At 45.0% G+C, this 17,906-nt stretch overlaps 1 protein-coding gene across 4 annotated transcripts in view; it reads left to right on the plus strand.

Annotated features, from left to right (window-relative positions):
- Nucleotides 1-17,906, plus strand: part of LOC146769601 (coiled-coil alpha-helical rod protein 1-like) — a 184,613-nt gene that overhangs the window by 96,211 nt on the left and 70,496 nt on the right. For 3 of the 4 annotated variants that reach the window (XM_085640485.1, XM_085640488.1, XM_085640486.1), the window contains 3 exons: nt 7,203-7,346; nt 8,063-8,173; nt 9,400-9,506. In XM_085640485.1, coding sequence (XP_085496611.1) covers nt 7,203-7,346; nt 8,063-8,173; nt 9,400-9,506 — 362 coding nt within the window. The remainder of the gene's footprint in view (nt 1-7,202; nt 7,347-8,062; nt 8,174-9,399; nt 9,507-17,906) is intronic. The other variant, XM_085640487.1, reaches the window with a different exon arrangement.

Here is a 17,906-nt window from a genome sequence, read left to right on the forward strand (position 1 = left end):
CTGATGACATCACTGATGACATTATCCAGTGAAAGTGGTTTGGTTCGTTAGTTAAATATGTATGATATATATAGCAATCTGCATTGAAGAATGATTGGATATATAAATATAAATATCTGCATGGAGGATTTAGTAGCAGTGTGATTGACTGTTTACCTGACTATTTTATAGTGTCTCACTAAATATATTGGATAGTGACTAAACTGTGTGAATATCTGTATCACTTTGTCAGTTGTTGTGTAAACTGCTGTGTCAGTTGGTTACTAGCTATGTGAAAGTCTATATTAGTTGTTTATTAGTTAACTGAGTATTTGTATGGGAGAGTGAATGTGTGTGTGGTTCGGTATGGGGTGTGTGACTGCCGAAAGATGTGTGAATAGTTGATTCAGTAGGTATATGAGGTTAAGACTACATGTTATAACAGTTGTTTGGGTGAGTGAATATCTTTATGGGTGTGCTGATGAGCAAATATATCTCTTAATGGTACATGTCCAACAAACTAGAAAAAAAAGGCAGTGTATGTGACAGTTGTTGTATATAAGTAAAGTATACATAAGACTCAGTGATTGTATGAGTGACTGTATGGATAACTGTATACTTGTAATAGTGATTTTATAACACACCAAGAATGAGTTACTATCTATATGAATAAATGAAGTGGTGTTTGTATAAGTGTGTAGCTGAGTAAATGTAAGTAGGAATCGTTGTTTGCATAAATGAGTAGGATGACTGCATAAGTGAATAGGATGTGTGCTGGTGTGTAATGTCGATATAGGTGTATAAGTATATTTGATAGTGTTCTATTGATCATTGACAGCATGTATGAGTGAATCTATAGGTAAGTGATTAGATGTGTGTGTAGATCTAGGAATCAATGAGTGGGTTTTTAGAAACTTGTATTGGTGTGTCAATGGATTCAAATATGGTACTCTGTATTTTAAAGTGAGTGATGAAAGGTTATACTAGTGTATGATGAGGTGTATCTGATTGTCAAGTGGATGATGTCATCAGTGATGTCATTTGAGATGTTATCAGTGATGTCACTGACCATGTCATGAATGATGTAATATGTGACATCATCAGCAGTGGATTGCGGGCGCGCGAGTTATAGTGAGTACAACTAACTATAACGGAGGAATTTCAATGGTTTTGTGCGAGTGAAATGTCCAGCTAACTATAACAGCCCTGAAACCTATGGTTTTTTCAGTGAATTTCTAAGATTTTTTAAATGCTAATTCCTAACTATAACATGTCTGAAACCTATGGTTTTTTCAGTGAATTTCGAAGGTTTTTTAAATGTAATAATAGTTATATGTATTTTTTATACTGATTTTTACAGTTTTTTAACTGTTTATTGTTACATATTTTATTTTTTAAATTACAATATATATTTTTAATATATAAATGGAACTAAAAATGTTTTTTTAAATATTGAAACTGAAATATTGTTTTTTTTGTTGAATGTATAAGTGCAGAACTATAAGTGTGCTGGTTAGTTAGGATGCTGCATGCATAGTGGATAGGGGTTTGAGGCAGTTCATGTGCTAATGCCTGGCTCGCTGCATGAGTACTTGGATACTGACTGAATGATTAGAATACTGCAAGGAGAGTGCCTGGGTGAATTTATAAGTGTTAGAATTACTTTTCAGGATCAGTACTGGGCTAAAAGATGCAGCACTGAGGTCTCTCCTGATAACAGGTGAGTAAATCAGAATTTGTAGTGCGGCTGATTTTAGATGAATATTTTAAAGTTCCAAAACTGCACACTTAGAAAAATTTCTAAGTGAAACCAGTCAATGTTAGCCTATGGAAGGAAATTCAAGTTACTGGTAAGTACGGTTAGAATTACTTTTCAGGATCAGTACTGGGCTCAAAGATGCAGCACTGAGGTATCTCCATGTTCACGGAAGTACTAATAAACAGGAACAGGGGTGGGAGCACACCGCTACACCTCCCAGCAAGGTTCGCCCCTGGCATTGTGGTAAATGCAGTTTCCGTTACTTGCTTGCTTCAAGAGTGTTCGAGTGTTTCGCCACAGTTGGCGCTGATAGTGCTGATCTCTAGACACGTGTTTCTGGTTCTTTAACCGTCATCAGTAGAGATTAGTCTTTCAAATGTGGGGTTTGCTGAGTAGGCTGCCAACATCTTTCTCAGGTCAGGTACCTCTCACATCTGTCTGATGACTGCAGCAAATGAGGTGGTCTCTTCCACAGCAGTTGAAGTCCTGAATGTCCAGTTGCTATCTGTTGAGATGAAAACGAATGTCCTCCCTGAAGTTTTGCACCCTGGTTAGACCTCGTCCAAGCCCTTGCTGCCATTCAACGAAGGCCTGACTGGCATTCTCATGGGCACCTGTACTAAACCAAGTTCCTGCCCAGGTATAAATAGACAGGTAGCACAACGCCACTGACCTGCTCCAAGTGACCTTGTGTTTTTGCTGCAACATCCTGAGAGCCAGATCTCCCTGCTTCCACTAGCAGGATTAACCCAAACTCATTCCCTATGACTTCCCTGAATGGAGAGTTGAAGAGAGTTAAGGCATACGGGAAACATGTGTATTCCTCACTCAGAATCACCCTTCAATCAGACAAAGCTAGCTACTTGCGGGTAGGTACTCCGTTGCATTATGGAATGTGGTTGCAGAGATCTTGCCAGCAGACCTGGAAGAATTCTGCGCCAACATGTCTCAAACTAATGAGGCTTAGACACAACTGACTGTTTAGGCAGAACTAGCATGGTGCTCCAGTGCCACGTATTGATGAGTTCCACCGAATTCTCAGGTGTCATCCTGGCATCCCTCATGGATATGCCTTATCACGGGTCTCACTTATTTGGCAAAAAGGCCAATTCTGCCCAGGAGCTTTTTAAAGAAAAGAGAGCCACAGCACGCTTCCTATGTCTCGCCACACGCAATGGAATATCCCTAACAGCTGTGCTGCTTTTAAGGCATCACCAGGGGCTTAACATATAGGCAACACGAAGCCCTTTGACCCAAACAGAAGGCACCCCACTTGTTTCTGAAACGGTGTAGGGGGTCCAGCAGACAGCATCCAGGCCCAAGGGGACAGCGAACCTCCCAGTCCCCTGTCTGTCTGACTGCAGTCTCTAAGCCACTTTAGTTTGCCCATAGCCAAACATGACAGCCCTGTGGAAGGCAAAATCAGTCATTTTCTCCATTGGGGCAGGCGTCTGCATCTGGCAAGTGGGTCCTTCAAAGCGGTTGATAGTTGAATGAGGCAGCTGCCATTTCTTCCCAACCCACTGCATCTTCCACCCACATCAGAGCAGCTTTCAGAGGAGCAATTGTCCATCTTGCTGCAGGAAATTCAGGCTCTTTCGGCAAAAGGAGCCATAGAGAGAAATTGGAACTGGATGCTACTTCCGCTATTTCCTAGTGCCCAAAAAGGGTCCTTCATTGTATTGTAGATGTTTGACTTCTCAATTTCTTCCTGTGGAAGGACACATTCAAGAAGCTTACACTGGCCCATGTTCTATTCGCCCTGGATCCAGGAGACTGGATGGACCTACAGAATGCCTATTTCCATGTTGCCCTTCCTGCAGGTCCACAAGTGCTGCTTGTGGTTCAAGGTGGGCCACAGGTATTTTCAGTTTGCTGTGCTAACTTTTAGCCTCACCAGTACCCTTTGGGTGTTCACAAAAGTGATGGCTGTGGTCGTTGCATGTCTTCGAAAGTCAGGTGTACTGGTCTTCCCTTACCTCGAGGACTGGCCATTGAATGTGGGCTTGCCACAGTGAGTCTTGGACCACCTCCAGACAACGGCAAACCTCTTGCTATCATTGGGGTTCACTATCATCGCATCAAAGTCACACCAGACTCCTTTGCAGAGGCTCCCTTCCATCAAAGTCATCTTGCATATGGTACATTATCGGGCATTCCTCCGGTTTAATGAGTCTAGTGAATTAGGGCAATGAGCCTGATGTTTTAACTTTGTCTTGGCCTGATAGAGGGTGGCTCTGAGACTTTTTGGACTATTGGCCTCCTTTATCCTGCTCGTTGACCATGCTAGGTGGCCTATGCCGTCTCTGCAATGGAATCTGAGGTCTCAGTTCCGGAGGTGGGGAATGATGTGGGTCCATTTGGGGGGTCGAAGATGAGTCTGGCTGCTGCGTTCTGTATCATCTGGCTCGTTCACCACCGTGTGGGCGATTTAAACATTAGGGCAGACAAGTCGAAGAGCTACGATGCTTCTTCGACTTCTTGATGTGCTTCCACTTACCTGACCCTGAGTGCAAAGACTTAGACGAGGAGTGATGATGGCTCCACTATCGGTCCCTCGACCTCCCACACGACCGGGATCTCGGATGACGCGGAGCCGACTGCCGGGCCTCGAGTAGCTTTCGGAACCGCTCCCGCAAAGACTTCGGGGCCATGGTGCGGTAGTCGGAGCACGACTTGGGGTCATAGTCGCACTCCAGGGAGTAGAGGCACACGCGGTGTGGGTCCGTCACCGACTTCAGTCAGGTACAGGAACTGCAGGCCTTGAAGCCAGGCTTCCCTCGTGCACCAGGAGTCGATGTTAGACTCAAAAACAAAGTCGACAAAAGTCACAAAAAAGTCAGTCAAAAAGTGACTGGAGGTACCGCTCTCTCCGGATCTCCGCTTGCTGGCGCGGAAAAAGAAAGGACTGATGTAAGAGCACGACGGCGGCGTCTAAGTACCTACCGCGACATCATACCGGCAACCACGACGCCAACGACAAACGCGGAGCCGACCGACGCCATCTTTCGACAAGCAGGGGTACTACTGACAAAATCTTCCGGATCCAGTCTGACGCCTGGGGATAATTCTAAGGTAAGGAATCTATAACTAACCTATGTTTCTTACAGATATATCGTTACCAAAGGTAAGTAACTTGTTCATCATCTGGCCGTTCACCACCATGTGGGCTGTTTAAACATCAGGGAGGAAAAACTCCGTTTACAATGCATAGCTGAGGTGGTACCGGACATCTTCCAGCAATGGGGAGAACCATGACTCAAACTCTTGACTGCTGCTGAGAATGCCTAATGTCAACTCTTTTTCTCACTGGAATTCCCAAGAAAGCGCTCTTGCGGAGAAGCATTCCACCTAGAGTGGAGCACAGGACTTCTGTATGCCTTCTTGCTGCTACATCTGCTGTCTAAAATTCTGAAGAAGATCCGGAATGGCCGCAGTTGATAGCATTCAGTCTCCCTCTCGAAGTAGCGGATGTCTTCTTAGCAGCCAGACGCCCTTCAAAGTCTGCATATGCTGGAGGAATTTTATGGTTTGATGTAGCACCCGTTGCAGGCTAAACTATCTGATGTATTCTTGTTTATTTTGTATTTGCCCCATCAATGACTTGCAAGTGGGCACTATTAAAGGTTATTTGTTGTCCTTATCTGCTTTTTTGCATTTACCAAGCCATCTAGCCGTGTTTAAATAACCTGTTGTGATGCGATTTCTATAAGGATTAATCCACATGTTTCTACCGAAGCCCTTTGTGATGTCACAGTTGGACTTTAATTTTGGTCCTTACTTTACTTATGGGACCCCGTTTCAGCCGTTACATAGCTGTTCTCTACGTCTCCAAACCCTGAAGATGGTGTTTCTGTCGCGATAACTTCAGCTCATAACGTGAATGAGCTCCAAACTTCTTCAGTCCAGTTGTATTACACTACTTTCTTTCTGGACAAACTGGTGCTGAGGGCTAGGCTAGAGACAGTCCACCACACTTCCAATGTTCTTTACACCTCCTCACCCCCTCGAAAGGAGGAGAGACTACAATGTCTTGACCCCAGAAGTGTGCTCAGCTTTTACATCGATCATACCGAAGACCATGGGGTAGACAATCCGCTCTTTGTGAAGTTCTCTGGGGCAAAGAAAAGCAAGGCAGCGCAGAAAAAGGCTTTGTCTCCCGTCCGATAGCCCTCTGCATTAGGATCTGATACACGCTGAACAATAAACAACCTCCTGAATGATTTAGGTTGCGTTCCATCAGGCCCAAAACTGCTACCAATGCGCTGGCACACAGAAGGCTTGTGTCGAATATTTGTCAGGCCGCACCTTGGGCAGTGCACACATTTACCAAGCATTACTGCCTGGATGCCTGGCTAGGCAGGCCCTACAAAAGGGTGTTTTGGTCGTTCAGTCCTGCATGAGCTTTTAGTCTGATCTATTCCATAGATCCACCACCGGGGGAGGTACTGCTTTGGTATCTATTGTAAAAGTGAGGACTCTGCGGCGAGTAGTATCCAGTAGAATACCAAGTTATTTACCTTTGATAAGGATCCATCTGGTGGATACTCTTATCTAACCGCAGATTCCTTGCCGCCCTCCCACCTCCCAAGTCTTTGGAATGGGCTCTTTTACATCTAAAAAAGGTCTGACGTCCGAGGTCTGCGCATTAGCGTATACAATTTGTTTTTGTGCACCCCATCCAAGGGCATAGATAGTGTTAATAAAGAAACTGACGTTGGCGCATTTGGGTGGCACTTCTATGCAACTCCAGCCATTACTTCTAGGGTGGAAAGGGTCGACGCAGAGCTGCATAACGGCACTAGGGCTATGCTGAACATTTTTCTGGATCAAGTCTGTCACCTGCGGATAATCTAAAGGTGAAGAACCCATGATTAGATCCACCTGACAGAGTTACTAAAGGTAAGTAACTTGTTCTTTCAGGCCCTCTAAGGGACTGATCCTCCCTTCTGTTGGTCTTCCTTTTAGGACCCTCCAAATCTCCCCCAGAGATTTCCCCTTGCAGTCTGTATCTGCCTGGAGCACAGTGCTCCAAGCCTGGCACAAGACAGCTGGCGGTCAGTGGTTGTCATGTCTAGCACCTAAATGTAGAAATGTCTTCCCCTCTTTGCCAGTCTTCTCTTCAGATTTGTCCAAATCCTGAAGCTGCTAAAATCCCTCATTTTCAGTTTTTCTTGGCAGGGTCGGTTATCCGCCGGGGTCAGTTATCTGTATTTCAATCAAATTTACAATTTTCAAGCTGGCAATGAACTGGGTGGCAATTTACAGTTATATAATGTGGAAGATTGTGGTAAATTGTGTTCTCGCATACATGCATATTTTGTGTGTGGAAAAGGATGGTTTAGATGTTAGTGAATTTTTCACATATGCCAGGTTGAAGTCCATATTATGCTCAGAACAAAAGTGGTCATAGTTCAATGGTAACCATTTTCAACTGACTGCCCTCATTCCCCTCTGTTTCAAGGTCCGATCAGACGTTCTAGATACGGAATCCCCAGCGGCTGCAGCCCTCCTGACCTGCTGGAGGAAGAAAGTCTTTGCTTTGATGGTGCAACTGAAGTCACAGGAGCTTAACCAGGAGAACGACGCACGGCACATCGGTAGCAAGGTGCGAAGGGGTCTGCCTGGGTGGTGGTGAAGGAAGGCTGTACTCTGGGGAGTATGGAGATGGGTAGCAAGGTCTTCTGCTGTGAGAATGGTCTGTTTCAAAGAGTTAATCTAGGTATACACAGTTTGTCAAGTGTAGCACAAGATGGCATAAGAATTACAGAGCTTGTAACCTCTAGGACCTGAGGCCTCCAGAATCGGTACTAGGATACAGAGCCTGTCACTCTTGGACATTTGTCGTATTTGGAATAGCACAACAAAAGCCTTGTCATCTCTGAGACTGGACAGTTCAAGAATGGGAGCGGGGACACAGAACGTGCCCTCTTTCTCATTTGATGTCTTCGGGATTAGCAAAGACATCGGTCACCTCTGGAACCGTAGAGGGATAAGGAGCCCGTCAATTCTAAGAGTAGATGTTACCAGGATTAGCTCGGAGATACAAATCTTTCACCTCCTGGGCTTGGGTTTTGACTTTGCACCTCTATGTATGCCTTGTAGTCTCGACAGGTATAGCCTGCAACATCTATGGATGGGTGGTATCAGCCTGTCACCACTATGTTTGGATGCCTTTGGATCTGGCAGAGAGAGAACCTGTCACATCCTAAACGGGTAGCTTGGGAACTGGCACAGCACTACAGAACCTGTTGTGGTTTGGACTGGATGAATCTCTCGCACGAGACAGCCGTGATCTCCTCACTCTGTTTTCTTGTGCATCAGATCTCGGAGCTGGAGGAGGAGCTTCAAGCGAGTATTCAGAAGCAAGCTGTGCTCATCCACAGCCTGCAGGACAAGACAGCCCAGCTAGAGATGGAGAAGGTCAGCAACAGGGTAAGCTCTTGCACCACTGCCACGTATGCTGTACCCACTCTGAGTGCAAGGGAAGCTTGCACTACTGCTGCCTGTGCTGGACCCACTCTGAGTGCAAGGGAAGCTTGCACTACTGCTGCCTGTGCTGGACCTGCAGCGAGCCTCAGGGAACCTTACATTGCTGTTCACCATGTTGTATCGTGCTGTACCTGTTGTGCTTGTGAGGAAGCATGCACTACTGTTGTGTATTCTGTATAACCCTGGGCGGACAAATACGCAACGCTCGTGAAGTTTGCGTAGTTTGTGCTACTTCGCGCTACGCAGATTGCACGTAGCACAGTGCAAAATTGCGTAGCGTAGCAGGCATTTTTTGCTTGCTTACGGTCCTCAACGTCAAGTTGGCGACCGCAAGCGAGCAAAATGACATCCCGGCGCGACTTTTTCTTCGTTCGCGATCAGCAACATCAAGTTGCCGATTGCGAGAGTGGAAAATAAACCTCCCGGCGAGATTCTCAACGCGAGGAGGTCAGTTTTCTCATTGCGAGTGGTCTCGTATGCTCGCGACCGCTCGCGATGAGAAACTACCATTCCACGTTGAGAAAGCTGCCGCTCGAGTAAAAATCTACTCGAGCGGCAAAAAACGACCGCTTGCACTGTGCAAGCTGCCGTTTACAATGATTGCACAGTGCGGACAAGCATCCGGCACTGTGCAATCATCGCGAACAGCATACAACGCAGTTCGCGTAGTGCTACGCGTATCTCGCGAAGTGCACTTCACGTAGCTACGCGTAGCGCTACTACACGAACTACGCCCAGGGTTAATTCTGTACCCCTTTCATATAAAGTTTTAAATTGCCTTTCTATGAAAGTTGGCTTAGTTTTAACAAGTTTTAAAGTTTTGCTGTTTTCCCTTTCATTGTGTTGCATGTGATATTTTGTTTGCCCCTCGGCTCGTTTATATTCTGCCTGTGCTTTGCCTGTTTTCTTTGTATGAGGGAAAGGTGAACTGTGGCAGTGCCGTACCTGCTCTGTGTGAGTGGAGCTTGCACGCCTGTTGCCTCGGCCTGTTCTCGTGTGTGAGGGACATATTCATTTCTGCTCCTTGTGCTGTATCTGGTTTGTATGTAAGGAATGCTTGAATTACTGTTGCAACTATGTATCTCCTGTGTGCCTGGGAAACAGACAAATAGAAATTGATCCCTACCTCGGTCACTCACATGGGTAAAACTTTTATTTCTCCTACACAGACTCTGCAGGAGGAGCTCACTCGAACCCGGGTTGGGGTTTCGCGAGTCCTGCAAAGAGCAGAGCGAACAGAGGAGGCACTGCAGCACCTGGAGAAAATTGTGGGCGGGTAAGAAAGTCACTGTTTGTAAACCAAAGTTAGGGAACAAGCGAAGATTATCCTCACTTTGTAGAAGAAAGAAAGGAGCCTGCTTACTCGTGTAGTAAGGTGCACTCATCTCACTGCGGGTGGGAGATGGGGCCTGCAGACAGTGTGGCAGATTCCACCAGTGTCCTAGGGGCGTAGCTTGATTCCACAGATTAAACTTCAGAATTCTTCAGACTGTTTAGTAGCACAGAAGGTGAAATGGAGTTGTCTTAAACGATTCACAACTTGGGACTGGTGTACAAAGGTAGGCTCATAAACCTTTTGATGTTTTTTAGACCAATTGGTTTGTGACCCTCTGCTTCCTATTGGGGTGTGATAAATGTGTGCAGGAGACATTTTGGGATCTCCTGTGAACTGCTGTTAATGCAGGCGTTTAAGGCCTGCAAGGGCCCACAGACCTTTGTCCCTGCATTAACATTCCCTGCGTTCTGATTTCTTAGTAAAGCCGCCCCTCTGCTGCTGACGGGGCAGCTTTAAAAATAATACTTTGGCATACATGGGATGGCATTCAGAAGTGTGGACCTTTAGACTGCTGTCTTCTCCCTTGATGCAAGCCATCACCTTTTACAAAGTGGGTGCTGTCCCATGGGACAGCCTTCCGCCTTGCAAATGGATTAGCACCCCATGTTGACTTCCTGTGTCTTGTCGATGGTTTGGTTTGTGACTGCACTTGTGGTTGTAGAGCATTGCTACATATCATTTTGCTGTGAATGAGATGAGAGAGTCCTTTTCATGACTCCTTGCCATTCAGAATGAATCACAGAAGGCAGCATCTCAGGCAGAAAGGCCTTTCTGACTGTCAGATTTCCTTTGGTACATTGCTACTTGTAAGTTTGATTGCCTAGAGGGAAGTCAAGCCTCACTGGGCTCAGTATTCGTGTTCCTTGCCCCTCGTACATGACTGAACGGCAGAGTTAGAAAATTACAAGCACCATCAAACAACCTTAAGCTAGGTCCCTGGTTTTGTGAAGCATCATGTAACCAAGGGTTTTCCTCCTGCTAGTACTCTGCTTGAGGTTCAGATTATATGGGGCGCTGGGCATTGATGACAGGGGTTAGTGTAGTCTCCCCATTCCACATTGTGTGTAGAGGATAACTAGCAGTCTGAATTCTATACCATGCCTGGTTGTCAGAATGCAGTACATCGAAAATCAGCGATGAGTAAAAGTTCTGACATGCGGTGAGAGACTTTAACAAGGAAATGTACACAGCAACATCTCCTTGCTACGGCATTTGACATGGAGATTAGTTTTCTCTGGGCAAATCTAGATTGGATAGTATATGGTGAGCAAACGTTGTGCCTACGTCTCACCGAACATTCTTCCTTTGTTATCTGAGATGTTTTCATATCATCCCATAAATATTAGACAGAACAATAATCCTTATTTTCCCCTATGCGCTTTTGTGACCAATAGTTTTGTGGGCCTTATTTGGATAACTAAGAGGCCTTGAGATATAGTCTGACACCTCTCTAGACTGGATGAGGGCTTCCACCCACCAATGCCTTGTAGCTCTCAGCACTGTTATCGTGCTCCCAGTTTTTTGAGGCTCAGGCATGTGTGCTGACACACAGATCTTTGTAGACTTTTTATGAAGGCTACACCCCTACATGTAGTAACCTCAAGTAAAGAAGGAATCAGCATACACATTGTTTTCTTCATCTGTTTTCCGGAGTCTGACGTTTAGGTCTGTGAGTGCAACATGAAAAAAGAACCTTCTCTTGAGTGTTTTTCTCCGCCATGCCTCAAACACTAACCCCGGAGACAGTTGTTCAGTTCAGATATATGTATTCCAACTATAGGATTATTGTTTACAGTCTTGTGTATTGAAGCCCAGACACGTGTCTGATTTGTGTCAGTATGTCTATAAGGTTCACTGCCATGGGGCCTTCTTTTTGGTCTCCGACTGCTTAGTAAAAGGCACAAGCCCAGCACAATCGAGGTTTTGTTAGTGGGCTATTACATTGTCGGCACTGGCTTGACTAAGAACCTGAATATCTAATGGTGGGTTGGACTATTTCTCTTTCCATTTGTCAAAGAAACTTAGGCTGCAGCGGGACAAATGTGCTGCTTTCTAAATTTGTAAAAAGCCATTAGAAAAGAGGTCTCTAACCTTTTCTGTAGTGAGAGCTACTTCTGATGAGTGAAAATCAAAGTGAGATACTCAAGGGTAAGCAACTTACGTATTGTTACAAGACACCCCATGCACAGCTTAATTGCCTTTAAGCCAGGTTTTCTTCACTTTACATTTCTCCCATTTGGGAAAAAAATACAATTCTTTTACTTATAAATATGGCACAGTGTCTACTGGCCACTGGGAGCAAAATGCCTGCTGCTTGGAAATGCAACACTATGAAATGGGAGAAAAATAAAATGAAGAGTTAATCATAAAGGTACATTTTCATTTTCTCCTATTTAAAAGCATTCAGAAACATCATTTTGTCCTCATGCTCCAATACTGAGTCGACAAGGGCTTTTATGTAAGAGTTGAATAGTTCAGTTCTGCACCTCTATGATCCAGCGTGGCCCATAAATCTGACCGAGCCCTGCTCTTTATCAGGCTCTGCTGTCTGCAGCCTGGTGATAATAATGGAAAGTAAACACCCCCTTCCATTAATGTTGAAAGAAAATGTGACGCTGCGCTAATTTTAAAATGAACGCAAGGCTGCAGGCTACTTTGAAGATGGGTGCAGCTACTGGTAGCTCGCGATTGACTGGTTGGAGACACCTGCTTTAGAATGTTGATTCAGTACTGTAGTGTTAAAACAACCTTTGCTTCTTGATATTTGTTTAAAGGCCCGTCCCATGAGTAGCACGGTTGTCTTTTTTTTCACACGTGTTCATGCCATTAATTACGTTTCTTCTGTTTCCACTACTAGTGATTTTTCTGCCATTTTTCTAAAGGGATGACCTTGCTATCCATATTCCTGGATGTTAATGAACATGCCTCTGGAAATGAAAAGTCACTTGCCTGGAACACCTGGGGTTGTATTGCCGGAGTGCCCCAGGGCACAACGTACGTTTGCGCCCACTTTGCATGCCCCTGGGGCGCTTTGGTATTACAGAAAGGGCCGCAGATGCTTGTACTCCCCCTTCTGTAATACCGATCGTGCCAGTGCACATAAAGCGACAGCGCTATCATCAGAGGGCATTCCCTCCTTTGCATGGGCCTTGGCCCCATGCAAATGAAGGAATCCCTTTGCCTCTGTGCCCACGCCGTATTACAGAAGCGGGCGCAGAGGAAAAGAAACTGTAAAGAGGCACACTAACAGTGTGTCCCCTAAAAGGTGGCACACTGTCAGTGTGTCCCATGATAGCAGCCCTCTGGAGAGGCGAAAGGGGGTCCCATGAACCCCCCTAGACATCCCCTAGCAGGCATGTTCAGTCACTCACTGCATCCGCCTGCAAGGGGGATCTCTAATCCCTCTTCAAAGTGCCGGCGGGTTGCGGCCTGAACAGTGAAACACGGAGCGGCTTCTAAGCAGCCATCTGTTTTTCACCTGAAGGCGCTGCCCCCAGGGCAGCATGAGTTCGCGGCTGCCCTAGAGACAGCGCATTCACTATAATGAGGTGCATTTTAGTGGTTAGCGCTGGGCGCACCTTTTGAATGGTGCGCCTGCTCCAACCAGGAGAATGCACCACATACCGTAATACAGCCCCTGTTGTCCAACATGAGCATCTTCTTTAAATTAATAAACAACCTTTGTATCTTCTCTGTTTTCATCAGATTGGAAGTAAGTGTCTGGGTTACATCTTAGTTTCACTTCAGGCTCATAAGTATGAATTTCCTGTTGCCCAACTCACTAACATATTGTATGGGGTCACGGACAATGAGTTTTCGTGTTTATTTGGAAAACAAGGCCCAACACACTCTGTATAAACCCCTTACCTGCCAGTTTACAGTATGGATTCATGACTAAGGATTGTCTGACACAAATGCAGGATTCGTATCCATATGTATAAGTTGTTCACACTTGTATATATGATTTATTAATGCAAACACTTACTAGTGGGGTGCGTGATCGCAGGAACTGCTGAGAGCCAGAGAATTACCGGTGGTTTTACTATAAAAATGTATGTAAATGGACAGAAAGTCTAACATATTAAGGCCACTTATAATGCTTCCCCACTGCTCTCTGATTATATGAAAATACACACAAGACCTGAAAGCAAAAATTGGTGGTTGTTTACTTTCTAAATAAAATGTATACACAAATATGCAACTTGGGTGAAAAACGCTTTACTGAACTATTATGCAGTTTTAGATGCCATTTCTTTGACGTTTCAGTTGGTAAAATGGTTTGATGCAGGACTATATTAAAAAAAAAAATAATAACAATGGAGATTCCGCTTAAAATCAGAGATTAATAATGGAGAATCAGCATCAAACAAAATAATAATAATAATGTATAATCTGAGTAAAACAAAAGATTTAATAATGAAGAATCCGTGTAAAACCAAATATTAATAATGGAGTATTATCTTAAAAAAAAAAAGATTAATCACAGAGAATCAGCTTAAAACCAAATATTAATAATGGAAAACCAGCTAAAAAGCAAAGATTAATAACGGGGAATCATTGTAAAATTAAAGATTTAATAATGAAGTTCGGGTCTGCAGGAGGCATACAGGGGTCGCTGAACATTTACCCTAGAGAGATTGCAAATGTACTTATACAGAGGTTTCGCTTGATTCATGAGCAATGTAAAGATGTACACCTTGTATGCAAAGTGGCCTTGAGCCTTCATTGGAGTTTATCGAACATTGTAAATGCAGAATCATTTTCTGTTTATACTTCTGTCGAAAATTACAATTATGGATTTGTACAAATATGCTGAGCAAGTGTTGAAAGAAAAAGAAATATTGAAGTTTGGGGAGAGGATGTAGAGTTGCGGCTAGAGCAGTCAACCCCGAAGCTGGGGAGCCAGGTTCAAGCCTGGCAGGGACGCTCAACAAATTCCGGGCAAATCACTTCATCTCCCGGCACCTAACAAAAATGAATGTGTCCATCTGTAACGAAACTGGTGCTCATGTAAAGCGCTCTGATACCTGTTATCTTTGGGTCGAGTTTGTGCTATATAAAACTCTAAAAACAATTCTAACACTTTTTTTTTTCTAAAGTCTCAGCGTAAAACCAAATAATGGAGAATCAGCGTAAACCCAAAGATTAATAATGGAGAATCAGCGTAAAACCAAGCATTAGTGATGGAGAATCAGCATAAAACCAATATAGGCAAAATGAAAATACATCAGGGGCCCAATCTCTAGGGGCCCAAAAGTGCACCCGCAGTATGTCCTTGTATTGGTGCCAATTTGCTACATTCAAGGACTCACCAGATTTTACAGGAGCAGGCTTAGAAACTGTGCTTCTAAAAAGAACTGTAAATTCGATTCTAACATCAACAAAGATATGTTTGCTGATGTGAAAATCTGCTGAGAGATTACTATTTCATTTCACTACACCGCCTTTTTTTTTCTAGACTACCTTTTGTTCCCAACCCTGAAAAAGATTTTACTTTGGTCTTTGTCAGGAGTACATTTGCCACCATTTCCAGTGTGGGCAGTGATGTGAGAAGCGTTGGTGGATAAATAACCTTAAACATACAAGTCTTAGGCTGTGCCCAGGTTTAACAGGCAGTGCAGTCCTGGAATGATCACTTCCCATCAAATTCCAGCCTGTGGGAGTAGAATTGTGAGAAGCTGGCAGAACCAGAGCTGTATTACAATCCTAACTGTGATAGAATAGGAGCCCTGGCATAATCGGAGAGGCTGTTATCAGAGCTCTAATATTTATCACCTCATTTCACATCACCAAGAGGGACAAGTAGATTTGTCTTTACAGGACCACTAGATTGAGGAGGCATTCACTCCAGTGGACAGGTAGATATTTTATAAAATGCCACACCCCTATTTCAGTAGACCAGCACAATGAACCGAGGAGCCTCTGCCATTTTGCTGCATTGTAGGTCTAAGGATGACCTTGACTGCCATAAGTCAACAGTTCAGCTTTTGATCTGAGAGGCTGCATTGCAATACAAAACTGTTGTTACGTCCGGTTTGGATGAATACAGGAAGTGACATATCAGCGATTCGGAGTGAGCGAGCCAGGCACTCCGTGAGGCTGTGGTGTGATGCGGCCCCGTCTTCCCGGCACTGTGAACCTGGGCTGTGCGGTGAGGTAGGTTTTGGCACCAGGGTAGAGAGTGGTGACTGGAGCAGAACATGGCGGGGGGCCGGACGGCTCTCCAGCAGCCCCACCGGTGCGGATTCACGACGTGTGGAGATGCAGAGTCGGCGCGAAAGTGGGTGAGATGTCGCAGCCTGCTACGGCCTCGGCTCCAGATCCCACTCTGCTCTAGTAGAGGAGTTTACTATGGAATCAGCAATGGAGTAGCGAGGGTGTGCGGCCCTCATGTGTGGTCCGTGACCTCTGCTGCTCAGCAGTCTGGCAGTGGTTAGCTAAGAGCAGTTTGGAGGCATCAGCGCTTTAGCGGCATGGAGCGGAGTTGCACTGAGAAGAGCTGATGTGAGTGAGTCCCCCCTCCGGTGGCGTGTCCCGATATCTGTTGGTAACAGTGAGTGGGGCTCTCATCTGTTTTTTCTTCCTTTTCCGTTTGACTTTCTCCTGTTTTAACAACAGAGTCTCTTATGCACCCAGTTTAATTTGCTTGCCCGCTCCCACCGCCCCTCTCTTGTCCGCACGAAAAAAATCTCTGTGCTAACAGTGGATTATATTATATATCTTATATATAGGCTTTCCTGTTTTCAGTTTCTATTTTTGGTAAATTCTGGTGGGGTTTTTTCAGTGTTTTCAAGTGATTTCAGTACTTTAAAAAAACAGTGATTACACATTTTAGCGCCATTAAAAATAGAAAGTGTTTTTCAGGTGTTTTTGGAGCGTTTTGCTTTTATTATTGCTTGCTTTCTGCACTGATGCATGGTATATAGACAGTTATACGCAGCGGCGTCACTAGGGTTGGTGTCACCCAGTGCGGTAACAACTCTTGGTGTCACCCCCTCACGACTTACGCCATGGACCTCCTCCGAGTCTGCCAGTGTGAGAGAGTTTGGAGCTTTTATTGCTCTCATAAATCAGAAGGCGGGCTCCCGCGCTGAGCACCTTTCAATAAACGGCTGATCTGGAAGGGACGGTCCCGCATAATTATTAGTAGCTTTTCATATCGCGGCCTACTCGGCGGTGACACTTCTCTCTGTTCCCAGCAAAGGGCCGCCTCTGCACAGGCCCGCGCCGCCCGGAGTCCCGCCACTAAACTATCTTTAGGCACTAGTGACGCCTTGTAATTAATACCAGCGCAGCATAAGCTCACCGGTTCACACACGCGAGTACTTCATGCTACTCACACCAGCATCGGGTTGCAGAACGAGACATGGCTGTCACACAGCTTTACGTAATCAAAATTCATCGAAAAAGCAATTTGATAGCAAGGTAGGTCCACCTTGAAACAATTAAAAAAAAATTATGGCCTTCGCTCCTTGGTCACCTCCCTCTACTTAGTGTGATCTTGTGATACAAACATAAGTGCCAACACCCTTGAATGGCTACTTCTCACACATCTGAGGCATTCTAGGAGTGTTTCCACTCCATCAGGCGGGAAGCACCGAACAGCCACGTCCTCCTCAGGCATGAGTCTTAAAGAGATACTCACACCGTACATTTTGCTGTTGTCTGGTTCACTTGATGTAATGGGGACATTGGGTCAGGATTTTGCAGACACCCTTCTCCTGATACCGAAATATCAACAACTGGTGTTCAAATGAGAATTGCAAGTGAGTACAACATTAGTAATAACCGTACCCCGTAATCTCAGATGCTCCAAAATATTAACTTGCACCTGCCTGGCAACAGGTTTCAAGTGAAAGTGTCTCACACAGTTACCACTATGAAGAACTGCAACCCGATTACACTACTCCCTTTTGATCCTTCCATATCGCTATCAGACTATCATAGCGGCAACCTGCGCTTGAAATTGCAGTTATGCACTGCTGAAATCGATGAAGTGTGACAAAAAAGTGTACTGTGTCCCGCGAGGTCTCCAGTCACCAGGAATGGCGCTGCCTTTGTTTTAATTGCTGGGCCCGTTCCCCCTGTCAGCTTCTGCCAGCAAAATCCATTATCTGGCGAGAGCATGATGAGAGGACTGAGGGGGGCCTCTGTGAGGAATGACGCGAGTGCAGCCCAACAAGTTCAGAGCATCACAACAACTGAGCAACAAAGTGAAATTCTAAATTCAACCTGTGGTACACATTTGTAATCAAAATTATACCAAGAGGCAGACACATTTTGAAACGGAACTTCACCCAAACTCTGGAATATAAAACACTTTCCTATGACACAAAGGAA

Source organism: Triturus cristatus, unplaced genomic scaffold (assembly GCF_964204655.1).
Source record: "Triturus cristatus unplaced genomic scaffold, aTriCri1.1 SCAFFOLD_446, whole genome shotgun sequence".
NCBI lineage: Eukaryota > Metazoa > Chordata > Amphibia > Caudata > Salamandridae > Triturus > Triturus cristatus.